At 43.1% G+C, this 20,092-nt stretch overlaps 1 protein-coding gene across 8 annotated transcripts in view; it reads left to right on the top strand.

The window, feature by feature from the left end:
• USF3 (upstream transcription factor family member 3) overlaps positions 1-18,187 on the top strand; it is a 32,932-nt gene extending 14,745 nt beyond the window's left edge. For all 8 annotated transcript variants that reach the window (XM_065851856.2, XM_065851866.2, XM_071814226.1 and 5 more), the window contains 3 exons: positions 1,978-2,060; positions 3,039-3,135; positions 4,255-18,187. In XM_065851856.2, the coding sequence (XP_065707928.2) occupies positions 1,978-2,060; positions 3,039-3,135; positions 4,255-10,727 (6,653 nt within the window). In that variant the 3' untranslated portion in view covers positions 10,728-18,187. The remainder of the gene's footprint in view (positions 1-1,977; positions 2,061-3,038; positions 3,136-4,254) is intronic.
• The last annotated feature ends 1,905 nt before the right edge of the window (positions 18,188-20,092 follow it).

Raw genomic sequence — 20,092 nt, 5'->3', positions numbered from 1 at the left:
CTTAAGAGCTTTAGAAGTTCCCTGAATTAGAAATATTCCTGTAGTCTGTCCCTGAGGCACCCACCTGGATGTCGGTATATGTGTGAATACCGTCTGTATGTTGCAGGCCTCGTGTCCCTTGGGCAGCATGTGGCCTTTTCTTCCTGTCAGTGTCCAGCTCCAGTGGCATCTTCTGCAAGCAGCAGCAGAAATACAGACTAGGAAAGGGTCTGACAGGTTTGGGCCTGGTTTATCCTAAGAAATTGATTCCAGTTCTTCTTTTATGAAACAGCACTACTGTGTGATCTTCACAAACCCAACTGGAAAAACGACTGAGTAGTTTCCATGTGAAGCCTGTGGAATATAGTGCTTGTCAGGCTGTGCCCAGGGTGTGGCCGATTTCTTAAGGATTAAGATGTATCAGGAAATCGTCTTATCAAGTTTACTTTTAAGATTGCTGATCTCATTCTAATTCTCAGTTCCTGTTTTACTTGCCAATCGCTTTCCAAAGTGTTTATCTACAGGCCTGAACTCTGCAACATGGGAGGACCAGCTCCCTCCAGACCTGTAGCTTGCTTAGTTGTTAATATCTGGACAAGCTCAGTAAAGCATGTAAAGTATTATGAAAACAAAGGAATAGCACTTCACAGCCACTGTGATATCTGTATGTATTAGTAAGATATGTAAAAATTTAGTCCCAAGGATCATGTGTTTTAATGTACATAAAGCTGGTCTGATTTATATGGTAAATTTCCTGCAGAAGAGACTTACCTTGCTGTGTTTAGTGTATTTAGGCCTGTCTGTCAACACCACCAGCCTGTCCTGAAACAAAAAAGATTTTAGTAGTTTGAAAACTGTGAATTGAAGTGACAGACTATTGAAGTAAAACTGTTTAAATTAAATCAGTATATCCTTTGTAAAGGAGCACAATAAAATATACTCACCTTTGAATCACTGTGTGCCACCAAAAGCTGCGCAAACCATAAGGTGATACCCAGCACAATGAACAAATGATATGTTGATTTGAATCTTGACAAAGCCATGACAAAACTTTTCTTTTTTTCAGGCTCTTTGGGCAAATGACATCTAATAGTTTTAGTTCACATAGAACACCAAAAAAAAAAATCTCAGTCAAAAAATTAGCTACATGAGACTGAACTATATTTGAAATAACTGACTATGGTGGGTGGATTAATACTGTCTGAAAAAAACATGCCCAAAGATTTTTATACTGTTAGACTTGTAGTGTAGACCCTTTGTGCCAGTGTTTAGGCCTTGTGAAGAGGTAAATGATGGCACTAGTGAAGTGTAAGTGAAGCCTTTCCTGACCTTCTCCAAAACTGGTAATTCACTGGAAATACTGTTTATTAAATATTTTATTTACTCCCAATCATAATTAGACCTTGCAGAACAGCTAGAACTTTGAACACATAGAAGAGTAACTGATATATACCATATACCTAGAGCTTCAGCTGTATTCAGTGTTGGACGCTCCATCAATATAAATTTGAAATTAAGATTGAAAACTGATAAATTCTGAATTATTTCTGTTGTGGTGTTAGACCTGACATTAGTATTTAAGAGACTTTGATTTCCTTCCCAAATCTGCAACTGATTCTTTCCATAATCTTGGTTCATTTGCTTTCTTTATGCCTAAAGCTGATCTATCTGCCTTGTGAAAGGATTTCGTGAAACTCAGGTAGCAAATGTTACCAAAACCTGAATTTTGAGTTGCAGTAACTTTTCTTTTCCACAAAGGGGTCCAGAACATCCTCACCTTTTGAAGATATTGGTGCTTATGTTACAGCTCTTAATTCCATTCAGTATTAATTTAACAGCTGAGGCTTACTTCAGAGGAGTTTTTCCACCCTCAAGTTACTAAGGGTTCCAATACATAATGAAATCATGTATTTATGAGCCTTTACATTGGTACTAGTTGTGCTGCTGTTGTGCTGACTTGCTCAACCAAATGACAGAGCACATATTATTTTTTCTTAGTGGAGAGACATCGAAAGAAGAAGATTAATGCTGGGATAAACAGAATCGGAGAACTCATTCCCTGCTCTCCAGCACTGAAGCAGGTGAGTGTCCATTCTGAGGTGCATACAAGTTTCCTGTAAAATGCTTCTGTGTTTCCTTGTCTGTAGAAGTATAAATACTTATTTTGCTGTTTGTCTTAGGAAGAAGGCAAAACTGTCTGAATTAATATGCTCAAAAATCTTAGTAGTTATTAGTATTTCAAAAATTATTTTTAATATACTTCATTTTTTTAAATGCAGGGCCACATGAATGTAATTAGGCAGATTTTGAGCTTTTTATCTGAAAGTGTTTAAGACACTGTCTTTGTGAAAGATGAAGCAAGAGAAATTATTTGATGCTGATGCACAGAAGCATCTTTTTCAAGACAGATCAATCTACAGCGAAGACTGTTCCTATAGAACAGCAGAAGAAATGTAGAAGTGATAAAAAGGTATTGCAGGCAGAATAAGCATAGTTTCATAAAAGGAAGATGGTGGAGAGGTTATGGCATATTTTCTCTTCCAGTATTCTCCAGTATATTACTTTCAAAATTATGCATATACCTCCCTGGATAATTGTTCCATGTTTCTTTCTTTCCTCATAAAATATTTACAAGGCTGTATCCTGGAAATGTCATGTGATGTGTATGTTTCTTAGTGAACAGGAATTTTATGCTGCTCATCAGGAAATGATGCTTGCTGTTCAAGTTCTGTGGCCTTAGTATCTAGCTTCAGGCATCAGAAAATGTCAGCTCCAGCACTGAAAATGTTTTTCTGTAAAAGCTCATGGCATTTTAGGGTCGGTATCTCTCATAAAACCTGGGGTTCATCTGAAAAAAAACCACACACACACACAAAAGACCAAACAAACAAAAAATAGAAACAACAACAAAAACAAAGCCCAGCCAACAATATTCAGAGAGTCATTCAAGTTAGCACATTTTTAAAGTAAAGACCTCTTAGAGTAAGTGCGATCTCATCATTAATGGATCTACCAATGCCAGACCTTTCTCCTAATTTTATGTATGTTTTCTTCTAAAGAGCAAGAACATGATCCTGGATCAGGCCTTTAAGTATATAACAGAAATGAAAAGACAGAATGATGAACTTCTGTTAAATGGAGGGAACAATGAGCAGGGTAAGTACAGACACTGCTGGAAGCTCTAGAATTTCTGTCACTCACTTCTGCTGTGTGTCTGTTAGCAGTGACTAACAACAAAGCCTTGGGAATCCCAAGACATACAGCGGCATAGAGTAGCTTGAAACAAGAAGCCAACAGAATACCCAAGTGCAGGTTCTCGCATATAGCTATGAGATGATGAAGCAATCACGTTGTGATGTAAAGTAATGACAGAGCTTATAGGTGATGCAACATCATCTAATAGATTCTGTCCTGATTTATTCTACCGTAGTGACCAGAATTATTTCTGACAAACTTAAGTAAGATTTTTTTTTAAATCAAAAATATAGAGTTTCCTTCATTTGTAGGGCTATTTTTTTTCCTTTCAAATGCTGTGGAAGTGATAAAAGCCTATTTTATAAAAATACGATGCAGCATATAAAACTTGGTTGAACAGATGCATAAAAACACAGTGATGGAGGTATGACAGAAATAATCTCAGAGCTAACGTTGCAGTTTGTGATTTTTATTTCTACCCATATAATGGAATTCTAAATAGTTTATTTTTATCTTGTTGATGTAATTGGGTTTGAAAAACCTAAATGATTTTCCTAGTTAGGTGAGCTATCTCCAAGGGCATTGCCGTATTTTGTGGCTTTACGTAAGTGCTTTGTATTTAATTTTGCATATCGTTTATAGATGTAATGAAACTTAATTGTCCTGGAAAGCTATGAGATTATCAGTTAAATAAAAACAATTGCAGTGCTTGCAAAGGAGCAGGAAAAGAAAAAAAATAGTGTGCTCATCTTTCCTTCATAATTAAACAATTTGATTAGTGTTCAGTTTAATCTGAGTTAGTCCTGATGTTTTTTCTGACTAAATAATTTGGCATATGCTGCTATTGGTAACGGAATGGTCTGTGAAGTTAATTCGCTTTCCCTCTCAGTAGAGAGGCTTATCAGGGTAAGAGTCTTCATTTATGTTATGGGAACCATTTTAAGAGAGCATGTGCTAGTAACAATGTATTTCAATACATTCAATACATTCAGTAGTATTTATTCTCCGAGTCATGTGGTAACGTAGTACCTAATATTTGTGCTGGTGCTGATGTAATGGAGTGCTCTCACTGTTTTGTAGCTGAAGAGATTAAAAAACTCCGGAAACAGCTGGATGAACTGCAGAAGGAAAATGGGAGATACATTGAACTACTGAAAGCAAATGATATTTGCCTGTATGATGACCCTACAATCCACTGGAAGGGAAATCTCAAAAATTCAAAGGTCTCAGTTGTTATTCCTGGTGATCAGGTTCAAAAAAACATCATTGTCTATTCAAATGGGAGTCAACCCAACGGAAATAACCAGGGAGCATCCGTCCAGGGAATAACATTTAACGTTGGTCATAATTTACAAAAGCAAACAGCCAATGTTGTGCCAGTCCAGAGAACTTGTAACCTAGTGACTCCTGTGACAATTTCTGGTGTTTACCCCGCAGAAAACAAGCCCTGGTCACAAACTACCATTTCGACACTGGCCTCCACGCAGGCAGTTCCAGCAGGGAATGTTCTTGAGCTTTCCACCTCTGAGAACGAGCGAGGCGTGCTTGCCGCTGCTACTGCCAGCTCACAGAGCGCATCTCAATCTGGAACAGAACAGGAACTGCGGTGTTCTTCAAGTAACGCACCACAGAATGATCAAAACATCCCCAAAAGTAAGAATGATGAGGAGGGCACTAAACTAACAAAGAAAACACTCCTGCAGGGAATCAGCCTTCCTTCCAGTGCCTCCACAGAAGCCACCCAAGTTCAACAGGTGAATGCAACTTCCTCAAATACACACAATTCTAGGACTGACCTTCAGGAAAGCTGTGTCATTTCAACCACAGACACAGCTTGTGTGCCATCTGTGAGACTGTCTACTGCAGATAGTTTTTCCTCTGTAAACGTTCTCAAAAGTACAGACTTAGGCAGTAGTGCTGGAATGCCTGCAACTTCTGCAGCAGAAGGAGTTAAGGCTGCAACAGCAATAAGCACTCTGCCTGCCAGTCCCCTAGAGAACTGCTGGTCTTTTTCAGGCTCTTCAGGTGTTGGCACTTCAGACTTGAAAAACATGAGTAGCCTTACACGGATGCCTTCAGCTGGAAACACACAGACCACGTGGACAACTTTGCAGCTAGCGGGAAATACTGTTCAGCCACTAAGCCAAGCGCCCTCCAGTATAATGACTGCACTATTAAACGAGCCAGTTAATGGTGCTGGTACTGTATCTTCTGCTCACAGCAGGCCTTTGACTACAAGTATCAGTTTGAATACTTCTCTGCCTGGGGATGGTCAGGCAGCTGAACAGATTGTAGTTACCTTGCCCTCGTGCCCACCCTTACCTATGCAGCCATTAATCAGCCAGCCACAGGTTAAAACTCAGGCTGTAGGAAATATCCTTCCATTAAATTCAGCTATGCAGGTGATTCAGATGGCTCAGCCAGTCGTGTCAGCTGTTACAGGAGCGCCAGCAAACCAGAATGTCATCATTCTCCAGCCTCCAAACCCTGTGCCATGCCCCCCAATTGTGAGAGCAGAAGTTCCCAGCCAAAACGTTAGCCAGCAAATTGTAATTATACAAGCCGCTAACCAGAATCCTCTCCCCCTCCTCTCTGCTCAGCCTTCTGCTTCTGTAAGAGTTCCTGTGAATGGGCCAACTGCAATTGCAAACTCTAGCAGCTCCATACAAAATGCCTCTCTTCCACAGACCTTTGGAGGGAAACACCTTGTCCATATATTACCAAGACCATCCTCTTTGCCATCTTCTAGCTCCACGCAAACATTTTCAGTTACAATGTCAAATCAACAGCATCCTCAAACGATCTCATTAAATGGGCAGCTTTTTGCGTTGCAGCCTGTGATGTCTTCATCTGGAGCTTCAAATCAAGCCCCTCTGCAAATTATTCAGCCCACCACCAGCGAGGACCCAAATACCAATGTTGCCCTCAATACGTTTGGTGCTTTAGCTAACCTCAATCAAAGCATATCACAAATGGCTGGACAGAGCTGCTTACATTTGTCTCTCAGCCATCCTACCAATCCCACAACTGTCAATAACCAGATTGCCACAGTTAACTGTGTGTCTTTACCCACTTCCGTGGCATCTTCAGTACCCACAGAGGCTTCAGTACTAACTAGTGCATCTAATTCAATAAGTGCTTCCCCAAAAAAAGTGGCTGCTGGCTTGCCATCCAGTGCAAAATCAAAAAGGGCAAACAAAAAGCCAAGTACGAAGAAACACCAAGCAGTCAACAGTAAAGTGTCCTGTCCAGCAGTTCCTTGCGAAGATGCAGGGAAGGTGGACTGTGCTCCTGTGGAAGTGGTGGCAAAGCCATCAAACAGCGAGGGGCTGCTTGAAAACGCTCCAGCAGCTTCGCAAGATTTAGCAACATCTCAGTCGAGTGGTGTAGCAGCATCAAGTGGCATCAGCGTTTCTGACTGTTGTTCCAAAGAGAGTATGAGCTCTGAACAGGCAGCCAAAACCTGCTCTGATCCTGAGTCGAGCTCGGCAGAGGCGCCCGCTTCCTCGCCACTGACGTTCATGGTGTCAGAGCAGCTGGCCCTTACCCCGCCAACTGTCAAAGATGCTGCTTCTCACCAGCAGGCCCTTGGGTCTCAAAACCGTCTGCCAACCAGCTCTGCCTCATCGGAGTCACCCAAACCCTGTGAACCCCTCAGCACCTTAACATCCTCTCCTACCGAAGCACATGTGACACATTCTCAGGTTGCTGGGACATCAGCAGCACAGAGCAGCACAGCAGGTCATACTTCCAAGGCAGGAACGATTTCAGAGTCCTGCAGTGTTGTGCAGGATTCCTCAGTAGTAATGCAAGACACAGACTTATTAGAAAGACAGGGTCTAACCAAAATGCTGTCTGATCTCTCGAAAGAAAGAACAACTGCAGAAAAAACCTCTTCATTTACTGTTCAGGGGGAGCATTCTGATTTTTCCATGGAAAACTCTAAATCAGCAGAATCAAACGTTGATTTGCCTGAGAAGCAGGAACTCTTGCTAATGAACACGGAAGGTGACACGCTCTCCCAGCATCACTCCTGCATTTCTGATCAGGAAGTAGCGGGTGCTTCCCTTATCGCTAGCAGGCAGGCAGACTCCCCAATGTCAACTAGCTCTGGTAGCAGTCGAGGCTTCTCAGTTGCATCCATGTTGCCAGATACCACCAGAGAAGACGTTACTAGCAGCACCTCAACCAGTACGTGTAACAGCTGCACATTTTCAGAACAGACTGACATTGTAGCTCTTGCAGCAAGAGCGATTTTTGACCAGGAAAACCTGGAGAAGGGTGGAGGGGGAGGAATACAGGTTAATGTGAGGGATGCTGTCTCTAAGTCAACAGAGGTTGCACCTTTGGAGAGAGAGCAACAGCCTTTTAAGCCTCAACAAGTGAAAGAAAACAATGCAGGGCCATTGGAAGCAGCACCAAACAAATTCAATGCTCAGGATACAGTACAAGCAAATGTTGATAGACAGGTTGAAAAGCCAAGCTGCTCTGTAGGAGGTGTGGAAACATCAAACACTTCTTTGCAGATTTCCACTTCCCAGTCGCCAAGCATAACCAGTTTAAGTGTAAATAATCTAATACACCAGAGTCGAATTGTCCATCCCCTTGTGAGTTGCTCGAGTTTATCCCAGTCTTCAGACCCAGCAAGTGTCCCTGCAACCATTGGCCTTTCCATTCCCTCTAGCACATATGTCAATCAGTCTCCAGGACCTTCTATGATGAGTGAGTATGCTCAGGAACAACTTAATGCTATTAGGGCAAGCACCATGCAGGCTCCCCAGCTGCAGGAATCACACTTAAAGCAGCAAAATCATGAAGGTCGCAAGGACTCTGCCAAGCGGGCTGTTCAAGATGACCTTTTGCTTTCTACAGCAAAGAGGCAAAAGCAGTGCCAGACAACGCCCATAAGGCTGGAAGGGATGGCATTGATGAACCAAACACCAGAGAGTATTGCTGATCAAACACAGATGCTAGTCAGTCAGATTCCTCCTAATTCATCCAATTCAGTGGCATCAGTGAGCAATCAAGGGCACACCGATGGCCTTAACAGATTATTCCCATCTAACAGCAACTTTGTAACACCAGCTTTGAGACAAACTGAAGTTCAATGTGCTTCTCAGCCATCAATTTCAGAGCAGCAAGGCCAGGCAGGGCAGCACTTGCCGCCAATTCAACATGTTCCTGCTCAAGGCATATCTCACCTTCACAGCAGTCATCCATACTTAAAGCAACAGCAGGCTGGCCAGTTAAGAGAAAGGCACCACTTGTATCAGCTGCAGCACCATGTCACTCATGGGGAAAACGCAGTCCACTCTCAACCCCATGGTGTCCACCAACAGCGAACAATACAGCAGGAGGTGCAGATGCAAAAGAAACGAAATCTCATCCAGGGAACACAAGCCACACAACTTTCTCTACAGCAAAAACACCACGGAAGTGATCAGACACGGCAAAAAGGTGGTCAGCCTCATCCTCACCACCAGCAAATGCAGCAGCAGATGCAGCAGCACTTTGGAGCTTCTCAGCCTGAAAAGAACTGTGAAAATCCTGCAACAAGCAGAAACCATCATAACCACCCTCAGAGCCATATAAATCAGGATATTATGCATCAACAGCAGCAAGATGTTAGCAGCAGACAGCAAGGCTCAGCTTCTGAGCATGTGTCAGGCCACAATCAGATGCAGAGACTTATGACCTCAAGGGGCTTAGAGCAGCAAATGGTGTCGCAGGCAAGTATCGTAACCAGACCATCAGATATGACATGCACCCCTCATAGGCAAGAAAGAAATAGAGTTTCCAGCTACTCTGCAGAGGCGCTCATTGGGAAGACGCCCTCTAATTCAGAACAGAGGATAGGAATATCTCTTCAAGGCCCTAGGGTTTCTGACCAGCTTGAAATGAGAAGCTACCTTGATGTTTCTAGAAATAAAGGGTTGGTCATTCATAATATGCAGGGACGCTTATCTGTCGACCATACAGTTGGATCAGATGTGCAGCGGCTTTCTGATTGTCAAACATTTAAGCCATCTGGACCCAATCAACAACCAACAGGCAATTTCGATGTACAGGCTTCAAGAAACAGTGAAATTGGTAATTCTGTGTCATCCCTCAGGAGCATGCAGTCACAAGCGTTTCGAATTGGTCAAAATACTGGGACATCCATAGAGAGACAGAAGAGATTGCCCTACCAGCCAGTACAGGGTATTCCAGCAGGAAATACCCTGCCATCAAGGGAAAATGAAAACACATGCCACCAAAGCTTTATGCAGAGTTTACTTGCCCCTCATCTTGGAGATCAAGTTAGTGGAAGCCAAAGATCAATCTCAGAACATCAAAGGAACACACAATGCGGCGCCTCGTCCACAATTGAGTACAACTGTCCCCCAGCACGGGAGAGTGTCCACATCCGAAGAGATGGTGATGGCCAGAGTAGGGAGAGCTGTGACATGTCTATTGGTGCAATTAACACAAGAAACAGTTCTTTGACTATTCCTTTTTCAAGTTCTTCTTCCTCGGGAGATATTCAGGGCCGCAATACAAGCCCTAACATCTCTGTGCAGAAGTCCAATCCCATGAGGATGACAGACAGTCATGGAACTAAGAGCCACATGAATACACCCGTTTCTAGCAACATGCATGGAGTTGTGAGGCCAACTCACCCTCACCCTGCCATTTCTCATGGAAATGGCGAGCAAGGGCAACCGTCTGTTCGTCAGCCAAATTCTTCAGTTACTCAGCGGTCAAGGCATCCTCTGCAAGATAATGCAGGTTCTAAAATACGTCAGCCAGAAAGGAATCGATCTGGAAATCAAAGACATGGGAATGTCTTTGACCCTAGTCTTCCCCATCTTCCCCTGTCCACCAGTGGCAGTATGATCCTTGGGCGCCAGCAGTCTGCGATAGAAAAAAGAGGAAGCATTGTCCGATTTATGTCTGATGGCCCTCAAGTGTCTAATGATAACACAGCCCCTGACCAACATACTCTCTCTCAGAATTTTGGATTCCCTTTTATTCCAGAGGGTGGCATGAATCCACCGATAAATGCCAATACCTCTTTCATCCCACCAGTCACCCAGCCTAGTGCCACTCGAACACCAGCTCTAATCCCGGTTGATCCTCAAAATACGCTGCCATCCTTCTATCCTCCGTACTCTCCTGCCCACCCTACCCTTTCCAATGACATTTCTATCCCTTACTTTCCCAATCAAATGTTTCCTAACCCAAGCACAGAGAAGCCGAGTAGTGGAAGTTTGAACAATCGATTTGGATCCATTTTGTCTCCTCCCAGGCCTGTTGGTTTTGCGCAGCCAAGTTTTCCTTTGCTTCCGGATATGCCGCCAATGCACATGACCAACACATCGCACTTATCCAATTTTAACTTGACGTCTTTGTTTCCAGAAATAGCCACAGCTCTTCCTCCAGATGGTTCAGCAATGTCGCCTTTGCTTTCCATTGCAAACACATCTGCTTCAGATTCTTCCAAGCAGTCCTCAAACCGACCTGCCCACAATATAAGCCATATTCTAGGTCATGACTGCAGCTCAGCTGTATGAAAACTGATAGACTGACTTCTCGTCTGATGCATTGTTTATATATTTAAGAAGAAGAAAGTGGATCTTACTGGCATCCCTGAAGAGACCATTCATAGCTCACTGTTTATTTGCCTAAATGTATGTATATGGGTACTTTTTGTATTTATATACACACTGCATTTCCATCCACCTTACTAACTTTAAAGCACCAGTGCCTATAGCAATGCTTACTAGTAGACAGTAAGGATGCACCATTGAGAGCTGTGCAAATATTGGTTGTTGATTTTCCAACAATCAAGTTTGATGTCTGATTGTTCCAGGGAAAGGGCCACACTCAGTAATATGTGGATGTTAAAGAAAGGAAAGAGGGCGTCCATATGGCAGATAGGAAACAAATGCTACAGGTTTCATTTTGTTTCTGATGTGTTTACTTGAAACTACAGACGAACTTGAAGTGGCTTGGGCTTCTCTCTTTCTTTAGTAAAATATTTTCAGGAACCTCAACACAAAGTCAAGTCTGTGTTAGCTCAGTGTTAATTGATAAAGACATTTGTTGTGCAGCTTTTGTCTGTTTGAAGCTTCTCACACACACTTGACTTAAGGTTGACTTTATCCAGCAAAAATTACTATGTGTTTCATTGGTCAGCAATTAAAAATACTGGATTAGAAAATTCAGATTTCTTTAACCCGTGACTATCCGTTTATGAGAATAATTTTGTTTGGATCTGTTTTGGCAATGGCTTCACTTACTGCTGAACTTGGTCAATGTTTTAATGTAGCTTACAACTCCTGGTGTAGTCAGCAGAGACAGCACTCCTATTTTTTGCCATTTCATTGTTCATATGCTGCGATTTACCTCAGGGTGGGTTTTGTACCTTGTTTGGCACTTTCTTAATGTCTTTTTCTCCCCTTCCCCCTCTCCTTTTCTTTGGCCCATGCTCGAACACCAGCTTTCTGGTTTCTGTGAGTGACAGCTATTTGTTTGTACCAGGCAGCATATGGGAGGAGGGCTGAGCCTGTGGCATCCTGCAAAATGAGTGGAGATAGATCCCTGCGGGCACAGTTTTTACTTAATGTTGCTGACAGGATCGGACCTGAGTTAGTATCAGTACTCTGCACTTGAATGCACCTTTTGTCCAAACTCGTATGATTGTGGCTGCAGGACCGTGAACGTGTCAAACCTGCAACACTGCACACCACAAAGATTTGCCATTTGAGCACCATGAGCAGGGGGGATGCATTTGTATGTGCGTGAGAGACAGAGTGAACATGCGTGGGCTGGCTGAGTCTCCAGAGCTTTCACAAGTTTTGATTCCATTTCTTTTAAAGGAAAGGAAAGAACTAGGTAAGTTTTATTTATTTAATGGTTCTGCAGTGTGATTTTTTTTCAAACGAGGCAGAAATATTTGTCTTCAGTTTTTATGTGTTTGGAAATAACGTTCTGCCTTTGATTCGTTAAATACCGTAGTAGCTTCAGGTTTCCTTGTATATAATCGTCTCTTTAGCAGCTAAGGAGTGGCAAAAACTGCTCCATGGCATCTTCTCTGGGCAGAGTAAGCTTGAAACCCTTGTGTGTTGCCCACCAGTGCATCTGCTGCTCCTGGGACCTGTCACAGGTTCTTCCCCGGTGCCTTTCCTAGTGGTGGGGTTAGGGGAGAGCAGGCTCCCTTGGATTTTTTTTTTTTAGGGATTTTTTTTTTTCTTTGAAAAGCAGAGGGAAAATCTTTCTCCATTTCCAAGAGCAGGACCCACAAAGAGGGACTTGAAAGTTTTTTTCCATAGCTTGACTGCCCAGGCCTCGTTTTTCCTACTTCCTTTTACACTGATCAAGGAAAGTAAAGAGGCTTTAGCACAAAAGAGTCTGTAGTCCATCCTGACAATGTCTCCACCCTTGTAACCTGGGGTCTGTTGTTTTCCTGTTCTGATTCAAATTGGGAATCACTTTTTAATTCAGATGGAGCTTATCATTGGACATTAAATTTAAGTGGTGCATCAGTTCTCTGTGTTTCTTAAAAATAATAGATATTTATTTTACTTCAAAGCAAGGCATCTGGTCTGATTTTGGCTGTGAAGTGGGCTGTCAAAGTATAGTTACTGACTGAATGGCAGCAACTGGCCTGTGCAGAGCAGGGAGGTTGGGAATGACAGTCTATCCTCAACTCCGACTAAGTGCACTGCAGGTCTGGGTGTTGGCTGATGACACTGTCTGATCAAATTGATTTTCCTAGCACAGTAGATCCTGATGGGACTGCCTTGAGTGGTGGAATGAGTTCCATAATGATGAGTGGCTCTGTGGGTTGTGGATGATAAAGACAGAGGAACTGAAACAGCAGCTATGCTGTGCATTACACACTTGTCCAGACCGTTAGGAGGGAAGGAAGACAGCCATTCTTGGTCTCTTTAAATGCCAGTGTGTGTCTAACACTGTATTTGGCTTTCAAAACAAATTAAAAAAAAATTAAGCCCTAGCTTCCAGGTCTCTATAAAGGTGTTAATCCTGCTCATCATTCCAGGCATTCATGTAATACCACATACTCTGCTGGGAAAATTCTAGTACTTCATCTTGAAAACTGGAGTGAGCTTCTAAGCTTATACAGACCAGTTGTGTTAGGTGAATGTTCACAAGTCCATGGGGCCTGATGGGATTCATCCCAGAGTACTAAAGAAGCTGGCCAATGTTATTCCGATCTGGAAAAAGGTTGTAAGGGAAGAACCACAGCACTACAGACCTGTTAGCCTAACCTCAGTTCCTGGAAAAATTATGGAGAAGATTGTACCAGCTACTATTGAAAGATATATAACGAACAAAGCAATCATCAGGCACAGTCAACATGGACTCATAAAGGGAAAGTCCTTTCTGACTAATTTGCTATCCTTCCATGATAAGGTCACCTGCTTTGTGGGTGAAGGGAAGGCGATGAATGTAGTTTTTATAGATTTTAGTGAGGCTTTTGATACTGTCCCTCATAGCATCTTTCTGGACAAGTTGTCCAGCTGTGAATTGAGCAGGTTCGTGGTACACTGGGTGAAGATGTGGCTGAAGGGTAGAGCTCAAAGGGTTGTAGTGAATGGGGCTACATCTGGCTGGTGGCTGGTCACCAGCGGTGTTGCTCAGAGTTCATTTCTAGGGACACTTCTATTCAATTTATCAACAATCTAGATGCAGGAGTTGAATGCACCAGTAGCAAGTTTGCTGATGATACCAAACTTGGAGGTCCTGTTGACTCTCTTGAGGAACAAGAGGCCTTGCAGAGGGTTCTAGGTATATTGGAGCACTGGGCTATGATTAATGGGATGAAATTTAACAAAGCCAAATGCTGGATTCTGCACCTGGAATGGAATCATGCTGAGCACAAGTGTAAGTTGGGAGAAGAGTGGCTGGAGAGCAGCCCCCAGAAAGGGATGTGGGTGCTGGTCAACAGAAGCTCAATAGGAGCCACCAGTGAGCCCTGGCAGCCCAGAGGGAAAATCCTGTCCTGGGGTGCAGCAAACGCAGCATCACCAGCCGCTCAAAAGAGGTGATTGTCCCGCTGTATTCAGTGCTGGTACCGTCTTACCTGAGTGCTGTGTGCAGCTCTGGGCCCCACAATTGAAGAAGGATGTGAAGGTCCTTGAATGCATCCAGAGGAGGGCAACAAAGCTGGTGAAAGGGCTGGAAGGGATGTCCTGTGAGGGGCGACCAAGGGCTCTGGGCTTATCTAGTTTACAGAGAAGGAGGGTGAGGGGCGACCTCATGGCTCTGCAGCTTCCTGAGGAGGGGATGAGGAGCAGCTGCTGAGCTCTTCTCCCTGGGATCCACTGATAAGACATGGGGGAATGGTTCAAAGCTCTACCAGGGGAGGCTTAGACTGGGAATTAGGAAATGTTTATTTACCGAGAGGGTGGTCAAACACCGGAACAGGCTTCCTAGAGAAGTGGTCGATGCCCCAAGCCAGTCGGTGTTTAAGAGACATTTGGACAATAACAGGCTTTAGCTTTTGGTCATCCCTGAAGTGGTCAGGCACTTGGACTAGATGATTCTTGTAGGTCCCTTCCAACTGGAAATGTTCTGTTCTATTCTATTATTCTATTCTACATATTTATTCCTTCATATTGATTTTGCTATTAATTTTACTGGTGATCTATCAAGGTTAAATGCAATCCTGAGTATTCACAATAGGAAATATCAGTCGTGATTATGACGTGTGGGTTTTTTTGTGTCTGCTGAGCATAATTTTCTGGAGAGGCAGTAACTGGTTCACTAATTTACATGTGCCCCTTTTCTGTTTACAAAGACAAAAAAAAATAACGACCTTGTTCACAGGATACCTGTAGTGCAGGTAATCACAACACAGGCATTTTAGTGAGATAAAGACTATAGCAACTTGGCAGGAACTGCACTGTTTTGTGGTGTGCAGCTCAAAATTAATTACCACATGACTGACCCTCAGTCTTTACTAGAGGGTTGCACCCTGCATTGCCGTGACAGGGCATGGTGATTCCTGCATAATCACCACACTACTTTGTCATCCCTCTCAGGACTTTTTCTGAAACTTGCTGAGACCAGGATGGAGAAGTATCATTTCACTTCTCTATTTGAACATGGCAATTTCTGTTGAAGTTCAACCACATACCAGTGTGCGTCTTTCTACGTGCCATAAGTGATGCTAAGTGATCCTGTGGAGTCGGTGTGGGAGCAGAAGACTGCTATGACAAGGAAGGCAGGCAGCCCTATTTGCAAGAGCTTCATATAAACACATTTCTCCAAATTCTCTTATTTCCACTGCTGACTGGCTTTCAGATCAATTTAATTACATGAAACATCAGCTCTGTTGTGCAGCCTTTTGGTCTAAGTCACTGTCCAAGATGGTCTTTGAATGCTGGGTCTGACCAGGTCCCCTGGTTTAAGAGGAATTTGTGGGTTTGCCACAGGTTTCAGCTTCTCATATGTTCATGCTCAAATGCCTTTAGGAAGAACAATGGATAGACTGGGTATTTCACATTAAACGAGAGGAAATTAGATGTTAAGTGATTTTTGTTGCTTTTTAATTATGAAGTTGTTTTAGTTTTCTTCTTCACTATAAACTAATCACTTCCACATTGACCAGGCCACGGCACAGCTCCTTATATTTAGGTTTGTAGGTGAGCTTGTGACGCTGACAGGTTGGGGTTTCAGCTTCTGACTGCGGGCCAGTTCCCAGACCTTTGGGCTCTGCTCCTCGGTAGAGGGTGTATTGCAACATCTTAACCTTTGAGTGCAACTTTTCTTTCTTTTTTCTTTCCTTTCCCCTATCATTGAAGCTGTTGTGTTTAAGTATCAGGTTGGTAAGACATTAAGATGGCTCACCTTACCTTGATATATGCTTTTTTTGTTTGTTTGGTGGAGAGGGGTGGTGGTGGAAGGAAAGGTTGACAAAAGTTTTGCAGATCAAATAATTGTATAATAACAAATCAAGAAACAAATACATTTTCTTCAGCAAACAGCTATGACACCAAGAATTTATCTTTTTCTTCTAAGAACTACCTGGCAATTAACAGTTCCGGTGTTTTTCAAGATGTATTTAGAAAATATTTTGTGGTTTTAATTGCAATCTGTTAGCCTGACAATGGCATTTTCCCTTCCATAATACCCTTTTAGTGGTTACTTACACTAAAGTGGGGTTTTGTTTTGGTTTTGGAGAAAGGAAGAATACCCAGTGCTGCCTAATTTAGCAAAATAAGCAGCAGAAGGAAAAGGTTCAGAACTACCTCAAGGGTGGGACCGCCAGAGCTGACACATGGTGCGTGTCTGTGGCTTTCAGCTTGGCCTAAATGACTTCAGTGAACAATGGCAAACGTTGTAGGGCTGTATGGCACAAGTGCCAGTGTAGTCCTTGGTTAATCCCTTAAGAAGGCCAGGAGAGCAAGAGCAGAGTCTGACTAAGTTGAAAGCCGGCAGTAAAGTAGTAATGTATTAACATTTGCATACCTTTTCATTGAGAGAAAGGACCTCATTTAAGAACAGCTATGGAAACTGAGAACTGAAGTGACTTGAGCCAGTGGCTGAACCTAACTGGAATGTGCTTTCTAGCTCCTGCTCCAGTCACTACACTGCTGCCCAGGTGGAAGAGCACCTCTCTGAAAAATAAAAAAATATGCTGTGCTAGTACAGAGCCTCCTGAATTTTGCACAGATTTCCTACTGCACTTTAAAGCTGCGCTGCTGCTGCTGTGGTTGGTGACTATAGTGCTGTCACAGGAAACAAATCACGTGGCAGGGCATGGCTGGAGAAAAGGGGTCATTTCGTTATTTCTGATCTCCTGTCGTCTCTTCACCTATTCGGAGGTACTTGTGCAGTGCTGGCTCAAGGACTTGGTCACAAACTCATGCCATAATCTGCTTCTGGACGACTCAGTGTAGGCAGCTGTGCTAAGAGCTGTGAGAACTAAGTTCCCCAAATAAGTTCCATGCTCATCACTTCAATAATGATCTCACTTTGACCAGAAAGACAAAGTAGCATTGAATTTACTTATACCAAATCACTCAAATTTGTGGTGTTTTCTGAAATAGTGATGTAAGGAGTGCCATTCTTTATCATCACTCAAGCGAAGTTATCATCTGCTACTGCTGTTCTCCTCTCCCACTGCCCGAATCCAGCACAGGGAGCAGCCAGGAGGGCCAGTACAGACACAGGTTTGTGTGTGACTGTTTTCAGCCTCCTACTGCCTTTGCCATCCCTCGAGTGTATCTAAAAACCCCAGAGCACCAATGCTTTCTTCCCACTGGTTAAACTGAAAGCAAGTTACTCTGAACCAGCGAGAGATTTAGCAGAGGTTTTTGGTCATTACAATACAAAACCATCATCTCTCTGCAGATAAGCCCTGCTTAATTACACAGAAGCCATTTATGATTTGCTGATACCAGTTTTTTTGAGATAAAGGAAAAAAGAAGTATTACTTTCTGCCTCACTGAAAGTATTTTTACAAGTAGGTTCGAAGTTTGCAATATGCTGCTGTTTCAGCAGTCACAAATGTGAAACAACCAAGCTCACAGTGGGTTCTACCCCTGTTCCTGCCTGCTCACTGTGAGAAGGGAAGCAAATACGGATTTTGCCATGCGAGATTAATCAAAGATGCTGTTGCCCTCCACAATGTAAATTATTTATATTCAGTCCAGAGTTTCCTGCTGTGCTTCTGTTTTATACAGCTGTAAATTACTTGGATACAGCCCCAGTGGAAAGTCCTTACTATTTTGTAATGGAAAAAAAGGAACTCTGCAGTAGAAATCTATAATGAATGAACAGGAACATCATCTTCCAATTGTAAATAAGATCTTGTTCTGTTTATTTTGACATCTTTTTACAAATGTGTTGCATTAAGGTGTAAATATTCCAAACCATGATCTTGTTCAGAGTTCTGAGATTTCTATTGTTAAGTGTAATACTTTGTTTAATAGTTGTAATAATTATTTGTATAGATATGAACATGATAGTATTTTATTAAAAAAAAAAAGTGCACTTTGAATATTGTAGTATTTTTTGGTACAGCTTCGTTCCCCACAAAAAGCCCTGCATTTCACTCTTCAAGATCGGTAAAAATAAAAGCTTTGTTTTGAGGCTGGGAATTTACAATTATAGTTCTTCACTGGTATAATCTGCATATAGAGGAGTTATACACAACTTTATTTGGATCTATAAAACTACATAATCCAGAAGAAATATATACTGATCATGAAGAATATAAATAATGCACAGTAGATGCTCTCCATGCCACGTTGGTTGTGAAGTGCACTAAGATAGATGTTTTGTCCCAGTTTGGATCTAAAGGATGTGGCTGGATGAGACTGGTACAGAGATGCTTCACAGTAAGCAAAGGCTTTTTGGGAGGCTGTGTAATATGGGAGGAGCTGACAGAATTGCTATGAAACCTTTTGGGGGCTCCAGGATGCCTTACTGCTTGTAAATCTCAAAATTCTTGTAGATGCTGAAGATGCCTTTATGGATTTTATTTTTTTTTTTTTTAGTTAAAATTTAGTATTAAGACAGATGAGCTTCCATTTTGTTACTTCAGCAACAGCCAGTATCTACAGTTTAACAAGAAGGCTGCAGTCAGGGATGGCCATGGTTCAGCAGTACATCAGGAAGGTGTGTGCAGAACTAAGGACAGTCTCTGAGCAGTCACAGTAACCAACTCTCAGCCCACTCTCCCTTACCTTGAGAGGGCAGCTCTGGCCCAAGAGCAGCCAGGTAGGGCTAGTTAACTGCACTGCAGGGCTAGTTAACTGCACCAAGCACTGCCCAAGAGCAACAGCCCCAGTGTCAGGGTGTATTGACAGCCCAACGCATAAAGGGAGAGTTCCCTGCTGTAGCAGTCTGCTCATTCTTGTCACAGCAGAGAGGAGGACAAAGAGGACAGGAGGCATCCAAATACCTACAAGGATGGGCTGATGCCCTCACCCCTGGCTAACTACAACAGATGCAGGTCAGGGCTCACCTGTGGGAGGTGACACGTGGCTGCTGGCAGTTTCCACCGAGGCCCCAGCAGCATCCCTGGGGCAGCAGAGGTCCTGCTGATCAGCCCTCTTGGCCTCCTCTGGCTGAAAGCTGCTGGGCGTCTCTGGGATCCTTCCAACACTTTGCATAGCTACATGGAAGTGTATGTGAGGGAAACCACATACAAAAGAAAAAGTGAAACTGACTCAAAAGCGCTTCTTCCCCCATGTTAAGCTAGAGGTGGAACATACCCTTGGTGTTCCTCAGCCTCAGATACACCCTGTAATGCACTGGATAAACTCAGCATCTCCCTGTTGCTGTCATGGCTGATTTCCACCACCACCAGCCCCCCTGCCAAAGAACTTTTTGCTCTGTGTAGATGCTGCTGTTTTAATAGGCATACCATTTACCTTTAACTTTGGCCAAGTTAACACTTCCCCTAAAACTGTGCCTCCACATTTCAAAGCACAGCATGGTCCTCCTGCCTTGGCTGGTCTTCTACCATCCCAGAGGTTTTAGTGGTAGTTGTAACACTATCAGCTCACATGATCATCATAGCTTCCCTAAAATGTAAGGAGGGATTATTATCATTATTATTATTCAAAAGCCATTCTGGTCTCCCTTGAGTTGTACCAGGCAGAAAAACAACTTTCCCTACATTTCCTGAGAAAACTGCCACTATATGGTTGTATCTACTGCCTCTCTATGGCTTGGGTTAACACAGCTGTGGGAGGGGGGGACAAAAGTTCAGGTGCCTGTGAGCTGTGTGAAGAGAAGAGCACAGCAGAGGGAAGAGACTGCTCTCATTGCTACAGGGGGAGGTAACACAGAGCCTGCTCAGCAGCAGCTCTCTGCCCATGGGCCACCCAAAATTGCTTGAGCCAACCACAGCAGTGCACTGACTTGCACTTGGGAAAATGGTGGAGGTCCAGGCCTG

The sequence above is a fragment of the Patagioenas fasciata genome, chromosome 1 (genome assembly GCF_037038585.1).
Source record: "Patagioenas fasciata isolate bPatFas1 chromosome 1, bPatFas1.hap1, whole genome shotgun sequence".
Classification (NCBI taxonomy): Eukaryota; Metazoa; Chordata; class Aves; order Columbiformes; family Columbidae; genus Patagioenas; species Patagioenas fasciata.
Note: the sequence above shows the minus strand (reverse complement) of the source record. Positions and strands in the feature narration are given on the sequence as shown.